We start from the raw sequence: 24084 nt of genomic DNA on the forward strand, positions 1-24084 counted from the left end.
TCTGTGATTTAGTTCTGCTGCTGCCTACAGTTTTATCTTAAAATTTTATTTCATATATTTTTTCTACATGGAAACTGAAAGTAATAATCATGTATACATCATAAGACCATTTTGAGGTGATGATACATGTTAAAGTAATTAAGCTTTTTGGAAATTTGCATGCATATTATTTTTATCAGTTTGGAAATGCGTTATTCCAGGTTCTTTGAAAAGTAGACACCAAGGTGAGATCAAATATGTGTGAATTTTCTTAGTGGAAATGCCTGTGAGAGAAAATGGAGAGAGCACGGGGTAGAAGCGAGAGATCTGAGACTGAAATGCAGGCCTGAGCCCAAGTGAGGGGGAGAGGAAAGGTAGATTTAAGTAGAGCCTTCTAGACTACTGTGCAGTTTAAGGAAGTTTTGGAAAGCTGTTGGTGAATTTGAGCCAAACATGGCCATCAGGAGAGCCCTGTGACTCTCAGAGATAGACCTGCTGTAGTCCACTGGCACTAATTTAGATGGATTTCATATAGTACTCAGTCAGTTGTGCTCCAGTACTTAGAGATCTGTGAGGCACAGTCTCACGTCTCTCTCAAAAGGCGTAGTTGACATCATCTTGTTTGCCATCAACATAGCTGTATTTCCAGATGAGTCATGAAGACATTTACAATATCTCTATTTTCAACTGTCCCTTCTTCTACGAGTGAATATTAGAGTGCTAAATAGGCCTAAAGGCAGGATGAAAGGGACGTCTGGCTAAAAAGAGTATAGATCTACCTCTAAAATAATCCTCATCTTGGAAAGGTTCTAGGAAGCTATTAAAAACTTGGTAGTAGTTGAGGTGTTAGGAATAAGAGGTATCGCACAAACTTCAGATTTCCTGATGCTTACACTGCAACTTATTTTCCAAATAAGGGATAACTTTGCTCACAGACTTCCATGCCTTTCAGTCTTCATTCATCAAGTTGGGGTTATATTCACTTCTTAACCTGAAAAATACTGTGCCCTGAGGCCTCAAACAAAGAAGAGATTTTAAAAGTTTAAAATAACCATTTTCGTCTTCCTACCACCTTTCTGGTTTATCTTCCATATGTTGTTAATTAGAAAAGTTCTTACTCTGAAGTTGAAGTGCTGACCTGGCTTTGAGACCACCCCGTATATTACATGCCCCTGTGATGTTCCTGGCATAGAGGCTGCCACTCTTTGTGCTGATCTCGAATGACAGTTCTGTGTAAAGTGTTCTGGTGTTCTCCCCAGTAACATGGGTGGATTCAAGTCTACACAGAATTCAGGCTGACAGCTGAACTCATCATTAGAAAAACCAGGAGCGCCTAAAAGACTCATTAATAATGGCCAACATACAGTATATACAATGTATGGATCAGAAATGTACAATTTCAGTGTATATGCCTTTTTAGGATAATTATAAACAGAATAATATTTTATGGGTTGACTTTAAATCATCTAGAGAATTCAACTGAATTTAAGGGTTGCATGGATGCATCATATAAACATGACCAAATTGCACTATATGTTATGCAAAAACTTACAGATGTGTTTATATACATTTGCATTCTTTCAGAAGTTTGGTTCATCTCCTCACCAGAATATTCAATATAGTTTTTTTTTTTTGCTACCTTCTGCTCATCTGTCACTCTCCCAAATTCTGTACAAGTGTCACTTCCGTGCTGCATTTCCACGGAGAATGAAGAGTAGAATGTGTAGGCTTTTTGCTGCACAATGAGATGGCGCATTTTTTCAACATATGCATACGTAAGCCTTCTTTTGTGAATGGGACTGATAGGGTCAGATAATGTTTAAAGGGAAAGGCTTTCTGTCTCTCAGGCCTCTATGTTTCCACATGGATGCTCCCACACACACATAGATTGAATTATGAACAGACCCATTAATGCTGGGATCACAAAAGGTCAAGTTTTGTCTCCCTTTACCCCTATTCATGTTGCCTTTGTAGAGAAAAAAAAGGATTTGCAGGAAAAAAAAGATTCATGAAGAAGAATTTTAAAGAACATTTTTCTCCTTTTAGCAACATCTGTGACTTGGGAAAAAAATCATATTATGTAAAATAATTCAAGAGTATTGTGTTACCTACCTGATTTTAGTATTTGAGTTATTTCATGTGTAGGGTTGTCTTTAAGGATGACACGTTATCATAATAACTGAGAAAAAAAAGTAGCACTGTGAAGATAAAAGACCTTATGAATATGTAACATAACAAAGTTTAAGCAAAACTGAATGGAAACATTATCAAAACGTCAATAGCATCTTGATATGTTTTCTTCTATGTTTAAGATATAAGATAATCTTTGCTAGACATCTTATTTTATAGTTTGAATTTATTTTTAAAAGGCTGTAACTGGTATAATTATATTTCATGTACATTAACAGATAATCCTGGGGATAATGAAAATAGCCAACATGATAGAGAAAAACTTCGAAGCAACCAAGAATTTATCTCAAATGAAACTTTTAAGACTTTAACCAATAGCCCTTTAGAGTACAATTGACATCATCAATTGTATGGCTGGCTGATTTCTGATGTCACATGAAATCTCCTATCAGTGAAAGGGGATGGATTGTGACAGTAAACCCAGTCATGTACAAAAATGCTCTCAAATCAAAGTCTGAAATTCCTTCTTTTTTTTTGTTTGGTGGCTTGTTATAGCACAAGGTGTAGTACATAAAATAAAAGAGCACAGTATTATTTACTAGCAAAACACATCGCATGATACTTACTAGACTTTAAAGACCCCAAATCACAGGAGGCTGGGGATGGGCTCAGAGAGGACCAGCGCTTTCCAGAAATGGAGTGCTTGCATCCAGGGCCTTTGATTTTCAGATTTTAGTTTCATCAGATAATCATAAGAGCACCTGACCTGTTTGGGGCTTTAGCTTCAGTAGATTATATACTATTACCCATAATTTTGAGGGTAGTATGATCTGATGGTGATGATGAGGCTGAAAGCATTGCCTCAGACTAGGTTGTTCCATCATTTCCATATTTTAAGTGTTACAACTTTCTTACAGGATTAATAGTACAAGGGAACACACAGTAATTGATTCCAGAAAGTAGGAAAGGTGGATCATGAGAGAAATTTGTCACTGGACTTTATAGCCTATAAATAATATTCTCTTCTTTTTCACATTTTCTTTCCTTCTCTTTTTTTGCTGCTCATTTCTCCCCCAATCATCTTGCCTTGCAGTTTCTTCCCCATCTTTTCTTTTTCTCATTTATTTTTTCTTTAAAAAAAATCTGAATTTTTTTCTCTCTTTCTGTCTCACATAGGACTCTTCCTGACCACTCTGTATTTTCTCTGCCTCCCATGATTTGTAAGTTTTGTCCAAGTTCCACTGTGGACTATTAGGGGCTTCTTTGTGAACAGACAGCAGAAATTTCCATAGACTTTCATTTTAGTTTACAGTTAAGGGCTGCCCCTTAGCAACTTACTAAATGGATTGGAAGGGTGGTAAAGAGTTAGGAGAAAGCAATATACACGTATTAATCATATTTTGCTAGGTAGTGCTGCATAAGCCAATACGCCTAAAAGCTCTTAAAACAAAATCACTTTTTGCTCAGTTCACATATTAGCTACAAGTTGTCTGTCACTCTCTCTGGTATGTCTTTCTAAATCTGCGACACAGGTCAAATAAGCAGCCTCTATTGGGACATTGCTGCTTTCATGGAGAGAGCGGAGGGTGATGACAGAATAGCACAAGCGCTCTTAAAATTTCGGCAAAGAAGTGGCATATGTTAGTTCTGCTCACATTTTATCATCCAAAGCAAATCCTGCAGGAATTCTGTCTGCTGGAGCATCTCATCTGCCACTTCTCTCTCCTTGATTTCTGCTATGCCCCGCCTTCCTTTCCTTCCTCCCCCAATCTATCTGTCTAACCCAGAGGTCCTCAAACGTTTTAAACAGGGGGCCAGTTCACTGTCCCTCAGACCGTTGGAGGGCCAGACTATAGTTTAAAAAAAAAATTATGAATAAATTCCTATGCACAGTGCACATATCTTATTTTGAAGTAAAAAAAGAAAACCGGGGGCGGCACCTATGGCTCAAAGGAGTAGGGTACTGGTCCCATATGCCAGAGGTGGCGGGTTCAAGCCCAGCCCCCTCCAAAAACTGCAAAAAAAAAAAAAAAGAAAAGAAAAAAGAAAACGGGAACAAATACAATGACACTGTCTCATGTGGCCCGCGGGCCGTAGTTTGAGGACCCCTGAACCTAATAGAGGCTATTTGTAGGAATCAGGGATTACTATATAAAGCGGGGAGGACATTTATGCAAAGTTTGTAATTTCATTGGAAGAACAAGGCATCGAGGTATAAACCAAGTAAAAAACAGTACACAGCTGACTTTGATTAAGAGCCAAATGTCTATACCTAGATAGTAAGTGCTAGAAGGCCTGGTGAAGGAAGTGAGACTTTAGTGATGAGTGGCCTCAGAGAGAAGAGAAGAATGAATTAGGAAACTATGGCCGAGGCATTAGGGGACCTTTATTCTAGTTTTGGTGCCAACATCTGGGTGTCCTGGGAAAATCAGCTTTTCTGGGTGTGAATTTCTCATTTGTGAGATCAGAGTATTGGATTAAATACTGTCTAATTAATTATGATTCTCTAGAAATAGAAGGGATGTATCTATGTTTGTATATATGTATGTACATATATGTGGTGTGGGGGAGGGAGCAGCGAGAAGAGAAATCTTGTTAGAGTCAATGGGTCTGGTGAGAATATGAACCATAAAGCCAGGTGGGGATCAGATTATAAAAGGTCTTGAATCTTAAATACCAAGTTCAGGAATCTGGGGGAGCAACAAGATGATTTAATATGTTGTTCAAGGTACATTAAGTGGGTGAAGGTGGTAGGATGGATTAGAGGGGAAGAGCCTGGGAATGGGAAGATGAATCAGTGGGTATTAATCTAAGTTGAGGGAAGGGATGAGGAGATGACGACTTGGATCAGAGTACTATTTATAAGAAAAGAAAAGATGGATAGGAAACATATGTCTTTAGAGAAATAGTCTGAAAACTATTGCCCTGGGGACAAATCTAGCCCACAGCTTAGTTTTAGAAATAAAGTTTTATTTTAACACAGCCAGGCCAATTCACTTACATATTGTCTGTGGCTGCTTTCTAAATATTCAATATAACTGCAGGGTTAAATAGTTTGATTACTTATGGCTCACAAAGCCAAAAAAATGCTTACTATCTAGCCCTTTATTGAAAAGTATGCCAATCTATTATTTAGAAGAAAGGAATGTTTAAAGGGGATAGATAATTGATCACATGGGGACAAATAAAAGAGATATGGGAGACCAAAGAAAATTAGGAATAATTTTAAATTAGCTTGTTTTTATGCACAGTGCTTGCAAAAAGTTCTTGATAAAAGTTAAACATAATTAACATATAGTATATACAGAAGGTGCAGAAAAATGTATACACGTTTTAGAAAGAAAAAAACTATTAAAATTATAACATTCAAGGAATGCTTGACTTCTGTAGTTGCAAGAGGTGCTCAAACATGACTTGTATTCATCTTTTGTTATCAGTGTATATTGAGTTTTACAATTAGTTGGGAGAGAGGAAGAGGATGAAGTTTCAACTCATGGAAGATTCTTGGAAAAGAATTGCCCATTTTACCTATGGACATTGCAGTGAGCAAATAGTTTAGAATTCCTATGTTTCTTGTGTGAAATAGGGGTAGGGATAGGAAAGACAGTCTAAGAAAGAAACAATAAAAACTTGATACGCAGGAGAACAATCCAAGATGGCGGCCAAGTAACAGCTTCCCTGCAACAGGGCACGATGAGTCTGGGGAGATAAGACTCCAGGCATCTCTGGCTGGTGGGATCTGCTTATAATCATCCCTTTGAGGATACAGGGAGTCAGCAAGGGACTTCTGGACCCCAAGAGGAGGAAAAAAACAGTGGAAAACTGGCAAGTGGTTGCATGTGTTCAGTCAACCTAATCCTGCCAGCAGCCGTAAGTGCAAGCAGCAGTGAGACTGCAAACTGGAAAGGCATTACCTGTGAACTGTTTCAGTGTTTTTGGACTTGGCACTCCATTGAACTGCCTTGGGGAGAGCTTGAGCAGGAGTGTGGAGAACTCTGGGCATTGTCTAGGGCCCCAGATTGAGCCGCTGGGCTGGACAGAGCTAATAGTGTTTGGCTGTGGGCCGCAGGGAGCCATTGTGAGACAACTCCCCCAGCAAGCTCCGCCCTCAGGGTCACAGATCAAGGATCGGGCAGAAGCTAGTAACCTAGTGACTGAACAGCCTAAAGGGAGGGACTGAGCTGCCTTACAGCTTTAACCCTCAAGGGCAGAGTGAGACTGGTTTTGGCACACTGGAGCCTCAGGCTGTTGCCCTGGGTAGAGTGCCATGGCGTCACAGCTCATAGCAACCTCAAATTCCTGGGCCTGGTGCCTCCCAGACCTCCATAAGAGCTGTGCCGAACCCCTGACCCGTGACCTGCACCCGCCAGGCCTCCGCATGCCCTGACCAGGAACTGCGGGAGCTGCGCAACCCTGCGTCCTCCCTCCTGTACCCTCCCTGCCTCCACACTGGCCCACACATCTGGCCAGCGACTCTGATAGCCACATGCCCTCTGGAGCCCTCCCTGCCTCTGTGCAGAGCCCTTCTCCTGGCCAGAGACTGCTGGAGCCTTGGGCTCTCTGTGCCAAAGTGACTGGATGCCAGGCACTCCCAGAACCGTGTGCGCCACCTCCCCCCCTGTTGCTGGATCCGGGTGTGTCACACGCCGGAGCTACTTCCACAACCAGAACTCCCTGGTTGGGGAAGCCCCAGAGGAACTACACAGGGTCACTCCCTACAAAGATCCAGCAACGATAGAGTGACCCCGCTGGGGTCTAATCTTGGAGAGACACCTCCCCAACTCTGAGAATGGCCAGAGGCAATGGTGAAAAACAATCATGAGGTGAAATCAACAGAAAACTCTGGCAATATGAATAATCAGAGTAGATCAAATCCCCCAAGGATCAATGGGGCAACACAGCACAAGATCCCATGCACAAACAAATAGCTGAGATGTCAGATCGAATTCAGAATCTGGATAGCAAATAAGATAGAATTAGAATTTCAAGCAGTAACCCAAAAGATATCTCAAGAATTCAACAAATTCAAAGACCAAATGACCAAAGATTTTGACACATTGAGACAAGAAGTTGTAGCCCTCAAAGATCTGAGAAACACAGTAGAATCCCTCAGTAACAGAATGGAGTAAGCAGAAAAAAGGATTTCTGACATTGAAGACAAAGCTTTCAAATGCTCCCAAACTCTCAAAGAGGAAGAGAAATGGAGTGCAAAAACAGATCATTCTCTTAGAGAGCTCTGGGATAATTCAAAGAAAACCAATATTCGTCTTATAGGGATCCCCAAAAGTGATGAGGTGGCTTCACAAGGCACAGAGTCCCTTCTCCATGATATTATGAAGGAGAACTTTCTAGACATGCCAAGAGATTCTGAAATTCAGATAACAGACAATTTCAGAACTCCAGCATGACTCAACCCAAATAAGACATCCCCCAGACACATCATAATCAATTTGTCTAAAGTTAATATGAAGGAGAAAATTCTGAAAGCTGCCAGACGAAAGAAAACCATTACCTACAAGGGGAAGAATATTAGAATAATTGCAGATCTCTCTTCTGAAACCTTTCAAGCTAGAAGAGGATGGTCATTGACTTTTAATCTCCTAAAACAAAATAACTTTCAACCCAGGATCCTGTACCCAGCTAAACTGAGTTTCATTTATGATGGAGAAATTAAATACTTCAATGACATTCACATGTTGAAGAAATTTGCCATAACTAAACCAGCTCTCCAGGATATTCTCAGACCTATCCTCCATAAAGACCAGCATAATCCTCCACCACAAAAGTAAACTCGCCCAGAAAATTTTGATCAAATTCCAACTTCCATAGTCGCAAAAGGATTAAAAATGTCCACTGGACTCTCGAAAGGCTTATCAATATTCTCAATTAATGTGAATGGTTTAAACTGTCCTCTAAAGAGGCATGGTTGGCTGACTGGATACAAGAACTCAAGCCAGATATCTGCTGCATATAAGAACCGCATCTTACATTAAAAGGCAAATATAGACTCAAGGTGAAGGGATGGTCATCTATACTCCAGGCAAATGGAAAGCAGAAAAAAGCAGGCATTGCAATCCTATTCGCAGACGCAATAGGCTTTAAACCAACCGAAACAAGAAAGGATAAGGATGGACACTTCATATTTGTTAAAGTTAATACTCAATATGATGAGATCTCAATTATTAATATTTATGCAGCCAACAAGATCGCACCTCAATTTTTAAGAGAAACTCTAACAGACATGAGCAACTCGATTTCCTCCAGTTCCATAGAAGTTAGAGATTTTAACACCCCTTTAGCAGTGCTGGATAGATCCTCCAAAAACAAGCTAAGCAAAGAAATTTTAGATTTAAACTCAACCATTCAACATCTGGACTTAACACACATCTATAGAACATTTCATCCCAACAAAACTGAATACACGTTCTTCTTATCAGCCCATGGAACATACTCCAAAATCGACCACATCGTAGGCCACAAATCTAACCTCAGCAAATTTAAAAAAATAGAAATTATTCCTTGCACCTTCTCAGACCATCATGGAATAAAAGTTGAACTCAATAACAACAGAAACCTGCATACCCATACAAAAACATGGAAGCTAATGACCTTATGCTGAAGGATGGATGGGTTATAGACGATATTTAGAAGGAAATAACCACATTTTTGGAACAAAACAACAATCAAGACATGAATTACCAGAACCTCTGGGATACTGCAAAGGCAGTCCTAAGAGGGAAATTTATAGCACTGCAAGCCTTCCTCAAGAAAACAGAGAGGAAGTTAATAACTTAATGGGACATCTCAAGCAACTGGAGAAGGAAGAATACTCCAACCCCAAACCCAGCAGGAGAAAACAAATAATCAAAATCAGAGCAGAATTAAATGAAATTGAAAACAAAAGAATTATACAACAGATCAATAAATCCAAAAGTTGGTTTTTTGAAAAGATCAATAAAATAGAGAAACCTTTGGCCAACCTACAAAGAAAAAAAGAGTAAGATCTCTAATTTCATCAATCAGAAATGGTAACGATGAAATAACAACAGACCCCTCAGAAATTCAAAAAATCCTTAATGAATACTACAAGATACTCTCAGAAATATGAAAATCTGAAAGAAATCGACCAATACCTGGAAGTATGCCACCTACCAAGACTTAGCCAGAATGAAGTGGAAATGTTGAACAGGCCTATATCAACTATACAAAACCTCCCTAAAAAGAAAAGCTGAGGACCAGATGGCTTTACATCAGAATTCTACAAAACCTTTAAAGAAGAACTAGTACCTATATTACTAAACCTCTTCCAAAATATAGAAAAAGAAGAAATATTACCCAACACATTCTATGAAGCAAACATCACCTTGATCCCCAAACCAGGGAAAGACCCAACAAGAAAAGAAAATTATACACCAATATCACTAATGAATATTGATGCTAAAATATTCTATCAGATACTAACAAACAGAATCCAACAAAAAATCAAAAAATTATACATCACGACCAAGTGGGATTTATCCCAGGGTCTCAAGTCTGGTTCAATATACGTAAATCTATAAATATAATTCAGCACATAAACAAACTAAAAAATTAAGGACCATATGTTTCTTTCAATTGATGCAGAAAAAGCTTTTGATAATATCCAGCATCGCTTCATGATCTTAAGAAAATTGGTATAGAAGGGACATTTCTTAAACCAATAGAGGCCATTTACAGCAAACCCACAGCCAATATCCTATTGAACAGAATTAAATTGAAATCATTTCCACTTAGATCAGGAATCAGGCATGGTTGCCCATTGTCTCCATTGCTCTTTAACATTGTAATGGAAGTTTTAGCCATTGCAATTGGGGAAGAAAAGGCGATCAAGGGTATCCACATAGGGTCAGAAGAGATCAAATTTTCACTCTGCGCAGATGGCCTGATCGTATATCTGGAAAACACTAGGGATTCTACTACAAAACTTTTAGAAGTGATCAAGGAATACAGCAATGTCTCAGGCTACAAAATCAACACCCCTAAATCTGTAGCCTTTATATATACCAACAATAACCAAGCCGAACAAACAGTCAAGGACTCTATTCCTTTCACAGTAGTGCCAAAGAAGATGAAATATTTGGGAGTATACCTAACAAAGGACGTGAAAGATGTCTACAAAGAGAACTATGACACTTTAAGAAAAGAAATAGCTGAAGATGTTAACAGATGGAAAAACATACCATGCTCATGGCTGGGAAGAATCAACATTGTTAAAATGTCTATACTACCCAAAGCAATATATAATTTTAATGCAATTCCTATTAAAGCTCCATTGTCATATTTTAAAGATCTTGAAATAATAATACTTCTTTTTATATGGAATCAGAAAAAACCTCGAATAGCCAAAACATTACTCAGCAATAAAAACAAAGCAGGAGGAATCACGCTACCAGACCTGAGACTGCACTATAAATTGATAGTGATCAAAACAGCATGGTATTGGCACAAAAACAGAGAAGTAGATGTCTGGAACAGGATAGAGAACCAAGAGATGAATCCAGTTACTTAACCATTATTTGATCTTTGACAAGCCAATTAAAAACTTTCAATGGGGAAAAGATTCCCTATTTAACAAATGGTGCTGGGTGAACTGGCTGACAGCCTGTAGAAGATTGAAACTGGACCCACACCTTTCACCATTAACTAAGATAGACTCTCACTGGATAAAAGATTTAAACTTAAGACATGAAACTATAAAAATAATTGAAGAAAGTGCAGGGAAAACTCTTGAAGGAATCGGCCTGTGTGAATATTTTATGAGGAGGATTCCCCAGGCAATTGAAGCAATATCAAAAATACACTACTGGGACCTGATCAAACTAAAAAGCTTCTGCACAGCCAAGAACATAGTAAGTAAAGCAAGCAGACAGCCCTCAGAATGGGAGAAAATATTTGCAGGTTATACCTCCGATAAGGTCTAATAACCAGAATCCACAGAGAACTCAAACGTATTAACAAGAAAAGAACAAGTGATCCCATCGCAATCTGGGCAAGGAACTTGAAGAGAAACTTCTTTGAAGTAGACAGGAACACGATCTACAGACACATGAAAAAAAAGCTCATAATCCTTAATCATCAGAGAAATGCAAATCAAAACTACTTTGAGATATCACCTAACCCCAGTAAGAGTAGTCCACATAACAGAATCTCAAAACCAGAGATGTTGGCTTGGATGTGGAGAAAAGGGCATACTTCTACACTGCTGTTGGGAATGCACACTAATACATTCCTTCTGGAAAGATGTTTGGAGAATACTTAGAGACCTAAAAATAGACCTGCCATTCGATCCTGTAATTCCTTTTCTAGGTTTATACCCAGAAGAAAGACCAAAAATCACAATATAACAAAGACATCCTTACCAGAATGTTTATTGCAGCCCAATTCATAATTGCTAAGTCATGGAAGAAGCCCAAGTGCCCATTGACCCACGAATGGACTAGCAAATTGTGGTACATGTATACCATGGAATATTATGCGGCCTTAAAGAAAGATGGAGACTTTACCTCTTTCATGTTTACATGGATGGAGCTGGAACATATTCTTCTTAGCAAAGTATCTCAGGAGTGGAAGAAAAAGTATCCAATGTACTCAGCTCTACTATGAAGCTGAATTATAGCTTTCACATGAAGGCTATAACCCAACTATAGCACAAGACTATGAGGAAAGGGCCAAGGAAGGGGAAGGGAGGGGGGAGGCTAGGGTGGAGGGAGGGAGGGTGATGGGTGGGGCCACACCTATGGTGCATCTTAGAATGGGGTACAGGCAAAAGTTACTAAAGGCAGAATACAAATGTCTACATACAATAACTAAGAAAATGCCATGAAGGCTACGTTGAACAGTTTGATGAGAATATTTCAGATTGTATATGAAACTAGCACATTGTACCCCTTGATTGCACTAATGTACACATTAGTGATTTAACAATATGATTTAACAATAAAAAAAAAAAGAAAATGAAAACTTGATACACAGAAAGCACCTAGATTTTAAAAAGAAAAGATTATAATAACATACCAATGCCTAGGGCACCTGCTATAGAGTAGACATTGTGCTGTCCATTCTTTAATCTCATTTAATTTATTTATTATTACCTGTGCCAAATCTCCCAGTCAGTAAGTCAGAAAGCCAGGATTTTAACCCAAGATTTCAAAGTCCATGTCTCCTCCGAGTCATTTGTAATTCTAAGGGAGTAAAATTTGATTACTTTGAAGAATCACAGATAAAAAGAATTTCTTCTCTTCTCTTTTGTTCACAACCATAAATATCAATCACTATAACAAGATGTCTCTTCTCACTGTCCCCTTTCCCACATCATCCACGCAGACATACACATACATACATGCCTTCTATTTCTAGAGTATCATAATTAATTAGACAATATTTAATTCAACACTCTGATCTCAGTGCTTACATAAGAATCCAGTCCGTTAGAGAGACTATAAATTTGCATAAAATGGTAAAGAGTCAAAGAACGGAAATGAGTTTTAATTGGTAAACTATATGGTTTAAAACATCAACTTACTGTTTCTGAGTGCTCAGCATGTCTTATTAATAATAATCCATAGGTAAAGTTCATATGTCTGTCTTAAATATACTGAGTCGAGGTCCAGAAATTTTAAAATCAAGGGTACATAAGCCTTTGCTGTTTCTAGATAATTCCTTTGCTTTATTTTGAATTTGAGAGATATTTAAAATATTATCTAGAATAGAGCATTATTTTTGAAATATGGATATTTTGGAAACTTGTATTAATGAGATTGAGAAAGGTTGTATTTTGGAATATTTGGGAGGAAGGTAAGAGGCCAAAATGTGATAATTTATGTGTGAAAAAATGTTAAATGTAACACATGGATAGTAAAATAAAATATTCTAAAATGGAAAGAAAGCTCCAAAAGTAGAATGCTATATGGTGGTTAGTTACATATACTGGGTTATTTAAAGTCCTAGGAAGGTTTGATTTTGCTAAGCAGCTTAAAAGTACTTTGCAAACTTGTCAGACATTTGTATTTCTTTCTTTACCCGGGTATATTTTTCATTTGGTAATTATTATAAATGGCTACCTATTTCACATTACCAAAATGAAAAGGTTGGACATTTTTCCATAAATAAAATTTATGTATGAGAGAGCATATACCTCTTTCATTCTCTTTACTTGAGATCTGTCCTCCCATTCTTGTATTGAAGTCATTTTTCTCCCATCATGCTAGGTACTCAAAAATCTAATAGGTGCGACATCAACAATTACTTCTTGCTAACAACTCTTGTAATTTAACCCCTTCAGGTGAGCAGGCTGATTGATGAATTGCAGACAGCTATCAAAACCAACAGAGGTCATCTCTCTAAACTTGGCCCCCAATTACGGGCTGAGCAGGAGCAATTCTCCTCTTATGTCTACCAACACATTAAAAGGCTTCCAGCAAACACTCTGATCCCAGGAGACCTACAGCTCAAGGTGGGTGTCATTCCATTACTCTCATTGAATTCAGCCAGAGACAAAAACGCTCTGCTTCATCTGAAGGCCCTAATGACAATGCCATATTGTCTTCTTCCAACTAGAGTTCAGCTCACAAGTAGTAATATTACTATTTAAAAAGTAGATTTTAAAAGAAAATACCTAGAGACCTTTAAAATGTGAATTTTAAATTTTAAATTTTATTGAAGAAATTTAATTATGTAAACCATTTGCATATTTTCCAAGAAACACACATTTTTCACAGTAGTCACTGTATATTTCAGTTTCTAAAAGTAACATTTGGGGAAATGGGCAAGCATTAATAGTTGACAGACAGTGGCAATAGAAATTGGAGGTGAAAGGCCAGGTGACTGATTGATGTTCAAACTACATTTCCAAGGAAAAGGATCTGTATTGGGTAAGTGTGACAGTGTCTGAGTTCACTTGGTAAAATCAATACTTAAGAATACACTGGGAAAAAAAGGTGAATTGGTTATTTGTCAGGACAAGATGGCTAAATGTCCTAGACTACTCTGCTATTGCATCTTTGGAAAAGAAAAAGAATAACTCATACTTGGTTAACGTGATTTTGGAAAGCTTAAGGAACTTAAATACTTTGTTTTTCATAATGGAAAATCCTTGTTCAGCCTGTTAAATTAAATTAATATTGTTATATAATTTTATACCCTACATTTCAAGAGAATATAATTAGCAAAATCTGGATTATTCAGTCAAAATATGGCTTTTTTTCCATCTCAGGACTATGGTTAGTACAACCTTTGATTTCCTTTTTATTATTTTTATAAGGGTGTGATAACATTCAAAGTTAATTGTATTTTGATCAGCCTTATTCTTTACAACTCCTCTTGCTTAAGATTCAGTTTTATCCTGCAAATAACAATATAAGCATATTCTTATTTATAACTTGTTTCTTAATGACATTCCCATATGTATATTTTGAATGAGAGCATTGCCATGTAAAAATTGACTTTTTGAGAAATGTAATTCCATGTTAAATATGCTAATTTATTTCTCAGGGTCTCTGCTAGTCAACTAAGGGTTTAGGAAGTCGACAGTGAGACCCCGACTTATGAAAAAAATGGAAAAACCCAGCCCGGCCCCGCGGCGAGCGCCTGTAATCCCAGCGGCTTCCGGAGGCTGAGGCAACCGGGCACCCGCAGCCTGAGTCTGAGGTTGTGGTGAGCTACCACGCCCACTGCACTCTGCTCAGGGGCATAGGGTGGGACCCTGTCTCAACAACAACAACAACAAAAAGATATTAACATAAAGAGTTCCCAGAGTCCAGCAGCATGTTCTTTTCAAGAATTTTTTACTTGATTACAGATTCATTTTATAAGTTTGCAAAGTACTTGCTATTGATTAAGAGAGAAACCAGGTGAGAGAGTGTAGTTGCCTTAATGCCACGCATCCCCACTGGTTTATACCAGCAACTATCATATGAACTATAGTATAACCTGGGTGGGGGGAGCGTTTTTGTTTTTTTTTTCTTTTCCCTCACAATTTTACTGCTTATTTCTGAAGAATTTCTATCATTTATTCACATAAATAAATTCACATTTATTCACCCACATTACATATGGGTTTGATAATAAATTCTTAACTTAAGGATCTGAATTGTTACTCTCATAGTTCCCCTTTGAATATGCTTCAAAGTTCTTTTTATATCAGCAAAAAAACCCTTCTTTTTATACCAGCAAAAAAAAACAAAAACAAAAAACAAAAAAAAAGAGGAAATCTATTTATGCAAAGAAACTTTGTCATCGTATTTGTTTCCATCATTGTGCTGTCCAATTAGCCATTAGCCACGTGGCGATTTAATTTTAAGTTTAAATTAATTAAAATAAAAAACCCAATGGCCTCAGTATTTGCCAGGGACCTTCCTGGTTTTAGCCCTGAAAATCCCTTACACACCAGCAAACGGGAAAGGTTGTTCATCCCAAGTGCTGTCTCCAGAATTTCTTCTCCCCTGTCCCAGGCATCTACTTCCTTGTGATTCTTTCCCATGATACTCCTTTCTCCTCAGTTTCCTCCATTGGAACGTCCATTTTTTCTCATAGAATAAATTCCTCTTCCCCATCTCAAGACACCTGGACATCAGCCCTAGGACAATGATTTTCAGTCCTGGCTGCGTTCAAATCCTTGGGAGACTTAAAAAAAAAATGCCAATGTCCCCACCTCTACAGAGCCAATTGTTGAATACAGTCATTATCAAAAACGTATATAAACTTAAAATTAAATAGGTTATGTTAAAAATAAAGGTGATAAATGAGCTTCACTTCCAATTGTCTTACTACATTTTACTATTATTTATTCTCTTGAAATTATCTATGCTTATTGGGCTTGTTTAGTGCAAATACTATATAAAGGTGTGCTACTGTACATTTCTTTCTAAATTTATTTTCATAAAGTTAGTCAAAGTCAAAACTAGCTTTAGTGGGAGTATTTATACCACAATAATAGGCAAATAAGGGCTTGATTTAAGATTTTGTTGATTGTCTAGACCAGAGAATTGACCAACCAGAAGCCATGGGCCACATCTGCCTGTTATTTGTAAATAAACTTTTACTGACACATGGCCAGTACCTATTAGTTACTTTCATTTTACAACAGCAGAGTTAAGTAGAGATCACACAACTTGACAAGCCTAAAATGTTTACTATTCCTTCTTTTACAGAAAAGTTTTCTGACCCCGAGTTTGCTGGTCTAGATTTAAGTACGTGACAGAAAAAATATATTCACAATGCGGGTTAAATTTAAAAGAGCAAAATTTCTACCTCTGTTACATTGTGAATAGCACAAAACTTGAATATTCTTCCAGTGCATGAAAACTATTATTTGATGCAGCTAAGAAATCGCTTATGTCATTGATTACCAAGAACAGATTACATACATCTTCTTTGTTTCACTTTGGTTTTATTAACCTGGATGAAAATATCAATCAATATTCAGTTCAGAACTGCACTCATTTCTCAATTGTGGCCATCGGGTGGAGGATGATACAAGAGTTGGCAAAAATCAATGAAAGTATTCTGTGAGAATCAATTAGCTATGTGAAATTTACAATAAAAATATTATATATTTTGTTATTATTTGCAAGTTATATACTACATAGTCTTTATATCAGTAGAATTTAGAATAACTACTGCTATCCCTAAGCAGGTTGTTAAACATTTACCAGCACATCTTCAGGTATGGCATAGGCCTCAGAACTTTTTGAAAAGCTTCCAAATGATTTCATTGTAGAGGCAGGATTGAGAATTATATCAAGATTATCAAAACAACTTCTTTTTTAAAAAAAATCAAAGCAGCTTTTTTTTTTTTTTGTGGGTTTTGGCCGGGGCTGGGTTTGAACCCGCCACCTTCGGCATATGGGACTGGCGCCCTACTTTTAAACGTAACAAAAAACACCCACAAAGAAATTTTCGATCCAGGTTGCTAATGAGCTAAAAGTTCTCTTTATATTTTTATGTCAGTAAAGTAGGAAAGATTAGTGTAATTATTATGGAAAAGGAGAATTTTCTCCTTCAAGCAATAACTGAGAAACGAGCAATTTGTATTTTTTGTTTAGAATTTTTAACTTTTCCTTTTCTAGATATATTTTCAGAGAGGAAAAATAGAGAGCAGAGAAATGTAACGTCTTCTGGGGCTAGAATGCCCAGACTTGAAGAGAAGTAACAGATGAATTAGCCAGATCTGCTGTGCTTAGACCTGCAACTAATTTAAATTCTTTCTGATAATTAAGTATCTACCTGTACCATACTGTGTGGGCTGAAATATGGGAGCTGATTTAAAATGTTTGCTAACTTCAAACCCTGAGACAATAGCATCTGAAGATAAAGTGGGCATGAAATATATCCAAATTAAAAGCAACATAAAGAAATGTATTTGTACCGGGAATACTTGGTGTCTGTCTTTGAAGTTTCATTTCTTTAAAATTAAAAAATAATTACTTCTTATAATAATTGTATTGCTTGTTAGAAAATTACACAATTGGTAATATATATATTATTTATTTATTTATTTTGGCCAGGGCTGGGTTTGAACCCCCCACCTCTGATATATGGGGCTGGTGCCCTATCCTTGAGCAACAGGCACCACACATATGTTTTGTTTTTAAAAAGAAAGCTTTTTGCTTTATGACTAGTTTTTCACATCAGAAAATTATTAAATATCGGCTCGGTGCCTGTGGCTCAAGCGGCTAAGGCGCCAACCACATACACCTGAGCTGGCGGGTTCGTATCCAGCCCGGGCCCACCAAACAACAATGACAGCTGCAACCAAAAATAGTCGGGCGTTGTGGTGGGCACCTATGGTTCCAGCTACTTGGGAGGTGGAGGCAGGAGAAGCGCTTGAGCCCAGGAGTTGGAGGTTGCTGTGAGCTGTGATGCCACGGCACTCTATCCAGGGCAACAGCTTGAGGCTCTGTCTCAAATAAAAAAAAAAAAATTTTTTAAATTAAAGAAGTCCTAAGCAGTGATCTTCTCTCCTTGCTTGAGGAGAGGGAAGCAAGAAGTGGCGACCACCCTAAATTACAGTAATAAGTGTCAGGTATCTAAAGAGGACCTTGGCATATGCAGAGATCCAAACCAAAGATTTCTGAAAGCAGCGCTGCTTTTGTGTCAGGGCCTCACCTTTCCTTCCTCTGTCAGACCTGGGGAAGGCATAGGGTAAGGGAAATTTTCAGCTGACCTCTCTTCTCTCCTTGCTTTTCTTTTTCCATCAGCTCTAATGATATTAATCCCAGGTTTACATGAAAACTTTCTTATTACCTGAAACACAAACTTTCTCAAGCTATCTCAAAAAGAGGATTTGTTAAAAACAAGAAAATCTTACAGAAATGAACACCAGGAAATATAGTAGTTTCACATGAAGGTCACTACTTTTCCATATCTTTTTTTCTTAAAGCCCCATGATCACACATCTGTGCATCTCTCTGTGAGATTGTTTTTTCATTTCTTTTTCTTTCCTCAAGCTAGCTTTCTTTCTCTTTTTACTTCTTCATACATACATGTAGGAAAATTATGGCTCCTAGCCCTGACCTTTAGGTTTAAATAGCCATCATTATTCAATTGGAGTTTTTGTGTCTCTTGGTTCAAATCATTTAAAGACAGAAACTATTTGGGTTAGTCTATTGTTGACTGGGTACTCAATACAAATTAAACTCCTTGTGGCTTGTGGGTGGGGAGAGGTCAGGGTTATGTGTTACATACAGCTACTTTTTCCTGTGGTTAGGCTAGAAAGGGAAGTTGGTGGTGGAAGGCCAAATTGACTTACATGTTTCTCATATCGAGTTAGGTGTAATATTGCAAATAAATTATTATATATTATTTGTGGCAATATATTCCTCACACCCCACCTCCCATAGTCAGACATAGGCATCTGCCCTGAGGGAAAGGAAACTGAAATCTGTAGTTTTTAAAACCAGCTCTTATATCTGAACTAGCCAGATAGTTGAGACAAAACTTAGTTGGCAAAGTATTTGTTCAGATTTACAAATCTCTTAGAATTGGTGATGTGGGTGGTGCTGATTCTGTATTCCCTCTTGGCTGGGGAGATCTTACTAATTCCAGCTGAAGGTCACAGTGTGTATTCTTGCATTAATTCCAGAATAGGTTTGTATCAGTTGCTTAGCTAACCTCTAAATTCCCGTGAGGTGCAGACCTTCATTTGAGTACCGTCTCTAACTCAGTTCCCTCTGACTCACTTGGGCAAGGGCCACGGCTTCTCTGGTTATGAACAATTTTATCCTACCTTGTGGCATTACTATTTCAGAGGGTTAGATGAAAGAAATACAGTTTCCACTTGTAACTGAAAAGCATAGCTCTAGTAAAACTTTTTTCTTTTTTCTATTCATTTTGATCTTAGAAAAGTGGCTGATAAAAAAATGAATGGGATGATTATCTTTCTAATCTTTTATATTCTATGACTTATATCAACTCAGCTTCAAGAACCAAAATAACGTATTGTAGCCATCACCATCTTCCAGATCAGTGGTTCTCAACTAGGGGCTGGAGGCAGGGTGTGATTCAAAAAGCGTGCTTTTTCATCATATGGTTCTTCCCCTTGCCACTGAACATCTTCCTCACCACATCTTTCATTGATCATTTTAAAATATCACATACCCTGTTTTCCCAAAAATAAGACATCCTCCGAAAATAAGACCTACTTACAGGAAAGATAAGACGTCCCCTGAAAATAAGACCTAGCGCGTCTTTGGGAGCACACCTTAAAATAAGACACTTCTACTTCAGGGTAGAAGTTTTTGGTTAAGTCTCAACATTAGAAGGTCATCTCTTAAAAGGACACATTATTATGTCAGTCCCATTTTGTAATCAGATGACATAATGCAAAGTCAAGTTTATATGGACATACAAGGTAAAGGTCTGAGAATAGCCCAAGTGTAGATATTATACCTGCTATGGTAAAATTCTTTTTTTTTTTTTTAAAGACAATATAACAACATTTGAGGAATTTCAGGAAAAATCATATCATCTGTAATTGCGCTCTTGCTCCGTGATGTTTCTTACTGGTGCACATCATTTCCGTATGCCGTCACATGCCCAGATATTCAGTGCACCTTTTGTATTCTGGTACTTTGCTTGCCATCACATCATAGCACCTTTTAGATTGATGGGATTCCTTCTTGTTTTTGCCTTCAACAGTTATACTTAATGTGCACCATAATCTATGAAGCCCTTTAGGCAATAAGTTTTTAGAACACTTTCTTACTATTTCAGACCTTCTCTTATATTCCTTACATGCCCTGTCACTGTCACCACCCCTGTCCCCATGAGAACATCTGCTGTAGCCATGGCTCAGTGACTTCTGCCTTCCTTGTCCTGTTTTTTTCCGGCAGCTCCTCCTCCTCTTCATCCCCATGGAGATGCTATCAGAAATGCTAGTATTTCCCTGGGAGAGCAGGGAAGAAAGGATTGGTAGGAAAGGCCAATAGCAAATCTGTAGGGGATCGTGGGTAGAAAAACTAGGAGGAAGGTGGGTGATTGTGACAGAGAATTGATGAGCAAGAGTGTGTGATGTGTGAGTAGGTGGAAGAAAGCATGGGGGAACAAGGGAAAGATGAGTACAGGAATGTTCTTTCACAGAATTAGTGCTTTTAACACACAATTGGTCAATGATGCTCTGAGGATTGCCTTCCATTTGCTGCCAGTAGAAGCAGATCCAGTTTCTGTGGGGCCCAGAACTTGTAAAACGTGGGAGATGATTTGGGGGGTGGGGGGAAGGGAAGGCTCTCTTTAAAATTAGACCTGAAATATTTATGTAGAATGAGAAAGTAAATCACAGCAAAGTAATAGAGCTTTGGAGATTCAGGTGCTTTTATCTAAGACCTTTTTTAGATAGCTTATTAGAAATACTTCCATAGAAATACTTTCTAATTAATATCTAGATTCCCCTCCCCACCTCTGGCACTTACAGAACTCATAGGACCTGAAGCTCATCAGGAGTCAGAAGTTTAATCTTCATTAACTTTACATACATACACTCTGGCTGAATAGTTCTTTACTATAATTCCATTATTTTACATTTATAGGCCTATGTATATTTAGAAAATGGGCTAATTTGGTTGATAACAGAAAAGATGCTTTTATTCATAATACCTTCCCAGCCATTTCTCTGCCTTGAATACTTAAATTTGCCCTAGCAATAGCATAAGAGCACCATGAAATAAGGTGAGATTTGCATTCTAGTTAGTGATCATTTAACAAAAAGGTTAAAGTTCCTCCAGTTATTCATTTTGATTAATAGAAAGCTTATTTAAATATTTAAAAGTCAGGCTAGGTGCAGTAGCTCATATGTATCATCTCAGCACTTTGGGAAGCTGAGGCAGGAAGATTGCTAGAGTTTGAGATCAGCCTGGGCAATATAGCTGAGATGATGGTGCATGACTGTAGCCCCAGCTGCTCAGGAGGCTGAGGCAGAGGGATTACTTGAGCCCAAGTATTCAGGATGGCAATGAGCTATGATCAGGCTGTTGTACTGTAGTCTGGACAACGAAGTGAGACCCTGTCTTCTAAATAAAAATAAAGAAATAAAAATATATTTGTATCTGAAATAATTAAATGACTAAAGGAGATAACTGAGGTAAGCTCTCCGTACAATTGCAGCAAGATTTTTTTTTTTGGTGGCGTCCTCACTATTCACGTTGTGTTCTTATTTCCATTGTATATTCTTTGATAGTTGTCTTTCCTATTTATCCACTTTTCTCAAATATGTATTTATAACTCCTGGGATGCTCTATTGTTTCAGTTATTATTTGAGTAAAAAGTGGGAAAACATTTAAGATTTGCTCTACATACAAATAGTAAAATATGCTGTCTCGACATTCATTGGAAAAGGAATTGTGACTAGAGTAGCAAAATTATTAATAAAATATTCAACTTTGCCTTGAGTTCAAGAATATTCACTAAAGATTGTGCAAAATGTGAAGGAGGGAATCATTTGTCATATGTAGATGTTACCATAGTAGGCGAATGTTGGACTGCCCATTTTAAAGATAAAACTGAGACCCTACGAATGCCTTCCACCATCTCATGGGATAGCTAATTAGCACTGAAACCTCTCACCTACTCTGCTTTCCAGTGCTTTTTTCCATCTTGTGTCTTCCTCCACATCCTCTTGCTTCTTGTGACTATTTTTGGGGGAAGAAAAAAGCTGGTGTATTCACACCAGCCTATTTTCTGACAGGCATCTGTAGCCAGGTGTAAATCTCTGTGTGCAGGAAGTTACAATCTTCCTTTCCTAGATCTGCTGAAAAGAAAAACTGCCTCTGTATCAAAATCAGGGAAGAGCAATTGGTCTGTGCATTAGCTCCCATGCAGTGCCTGATGTAATGAGACAGGCTTTCCCTGTGCAGTCCTGACATCCTAGAAGGTGCCCGGAGAATTGCCAGGTGGGCAGTCAGCAGGGAAAGTCCACAGGCCAGAGCTTTATTACCGTCCCAGCAGTTATTCAGACTAAATGCAACCACTGAACCTTGCTGTTGCAGGCACACACTCTCTCTCAGGGAGACTGTCCTTCTCCATAGCAGTTAATTTGTTTTTACCTCTCAATTAGCTTTTTCACAGAGTGTTTGATATGCTCAAGTTGCTGAGATTCCCTTCCTACATATGTTCCCATCCCCTGGATTACCCACTGACATCTATGTTAGCCTGATTCACCATGAATATATCAAGCATAAGTTCTTCATTTGAACTTAAACAAATGCATATTTTCTAGTAAGTTCAAATGAAGTCATGCATTTACACCTATTAAGTTCCTACCTACAGTTTTCATGATGTTTTGCAATTAAAAATGCGCTATTTAAAAAAAAATGTGTTACTATAGACAGGAAGCTTTTATATAGGTTTTAGTTACACAGAATAGCCATTTATATTAAGGGGAAATTATGGGCATATAAAAAAGAAACTGAATAATAGCATTAAAACATATATTCAATCAAAAGGTGAGAGAATATGATCTCTAAGGCTGAAAATTTGTGGAAATCTGATGATTTGGCTCATATTTAATCCCTTAATGTTCATTTCTCCTAGTAAAATAGAATTTAGAAGGCATGAGATGATGATTTTCTTATCAAAAAAGACTCATAGTATTTTTTTTACTATATAAGAAAACAGCTTTTCTTATATAGTATATAGGATAGATATGCAAATATGCACTCTATGAAGCCGAGTTGGGAGGATCACTTGAGATCAGGAGTTCAAGACCAGCCTGAGCAAAAGCAAGACCCCGTTTCTACTAAAAATAGAAAAAATCATCTAGGTGTGGTGGTAGATACCTGTAGCTCCTCTACTCAGAAGGCTGAGGCAAGAGGATTGCTTGAGATCAGGAGTTTGAGGTTGCCGTGAGCCAGGCTGAAGCCGTGGTACTTTAGCCCAGATGACAGAGCAAGACTCTGTCTCAAAAACTAACAAACAAACAAAAAGTAAATAAAAACAACCTCCCTCCTCTGACATTCTATGAAAATAAATACATTGAGCCCAGAAACCTCCAAAAATCTGTATTTACCTCAACTCCTGACAGCACCCACGCACTTGATATTTTAATCCCAAGTAAATATAATTTTAGATACTAAATTAATTTACACAAAGTAAAATCCTTGTTCCATTTCTCCTTGACATGTTCTCATTTATAAAGGGCTTATTGAAATTACTTGGCTTAGGACATGACAGGCAAGCAAATTTACCTTGTCGCTGTCTTCTAGATAGTTTTAATATTTTCATATATGAACTTAGAACTGTAATTGGATATGAAGAAAAAAAATTTGCAGAACCAGATGGCTTATTTTGGAAAGTTTACTTTGTCAATAGACACAGAAAAATCGGTGGGAGAAAAACTCCGTTTAAAATAACTGCTATAATGAATTAATGAAATGTGTCTTTAGATTTTTAAATGCTTAAAGGGAAGAAATGCAAACCTACTCCCAGGGCCACTGTGAAGATTCAGTC

General features: G+C 37.7%; 1 protein-coding gene across 1 annotated transcript in view; it reads left to right on the forward strand.

The window, feature by feature from the left end:
• The window catches only part of DCDC1 (doublecortin domain containing 1), a 520443-nt gene that overhangs the window by 256700 nt on the left and 239659 nt on the right, over positions 1 to 24084 (forward strand). The window contains 1 exon segment of the mRNA XM_053562883.1: positions 13430 to 13600. Within this exon segment, the coding sequence (XP_053418858.1) occupies positions 13430 to 13600 (171 nt within the window).

The sequence above is a fragment of the Nycticebus coucang genome, chromosome 14 (genome assembly GCF_027406575.1).
Source record: "Nycticebus coucang isolate mNycCou1 chromosome 14, mNycCou1.pri, whole genome shotgun sequence".
Classification (NCBI taxonomy): domain Eukaryota; kingdom Metazoa; phylum Chordata; class Mammalia; order Primates; family Lorisidae; genus Nycticebus; species Nycticebus coucang.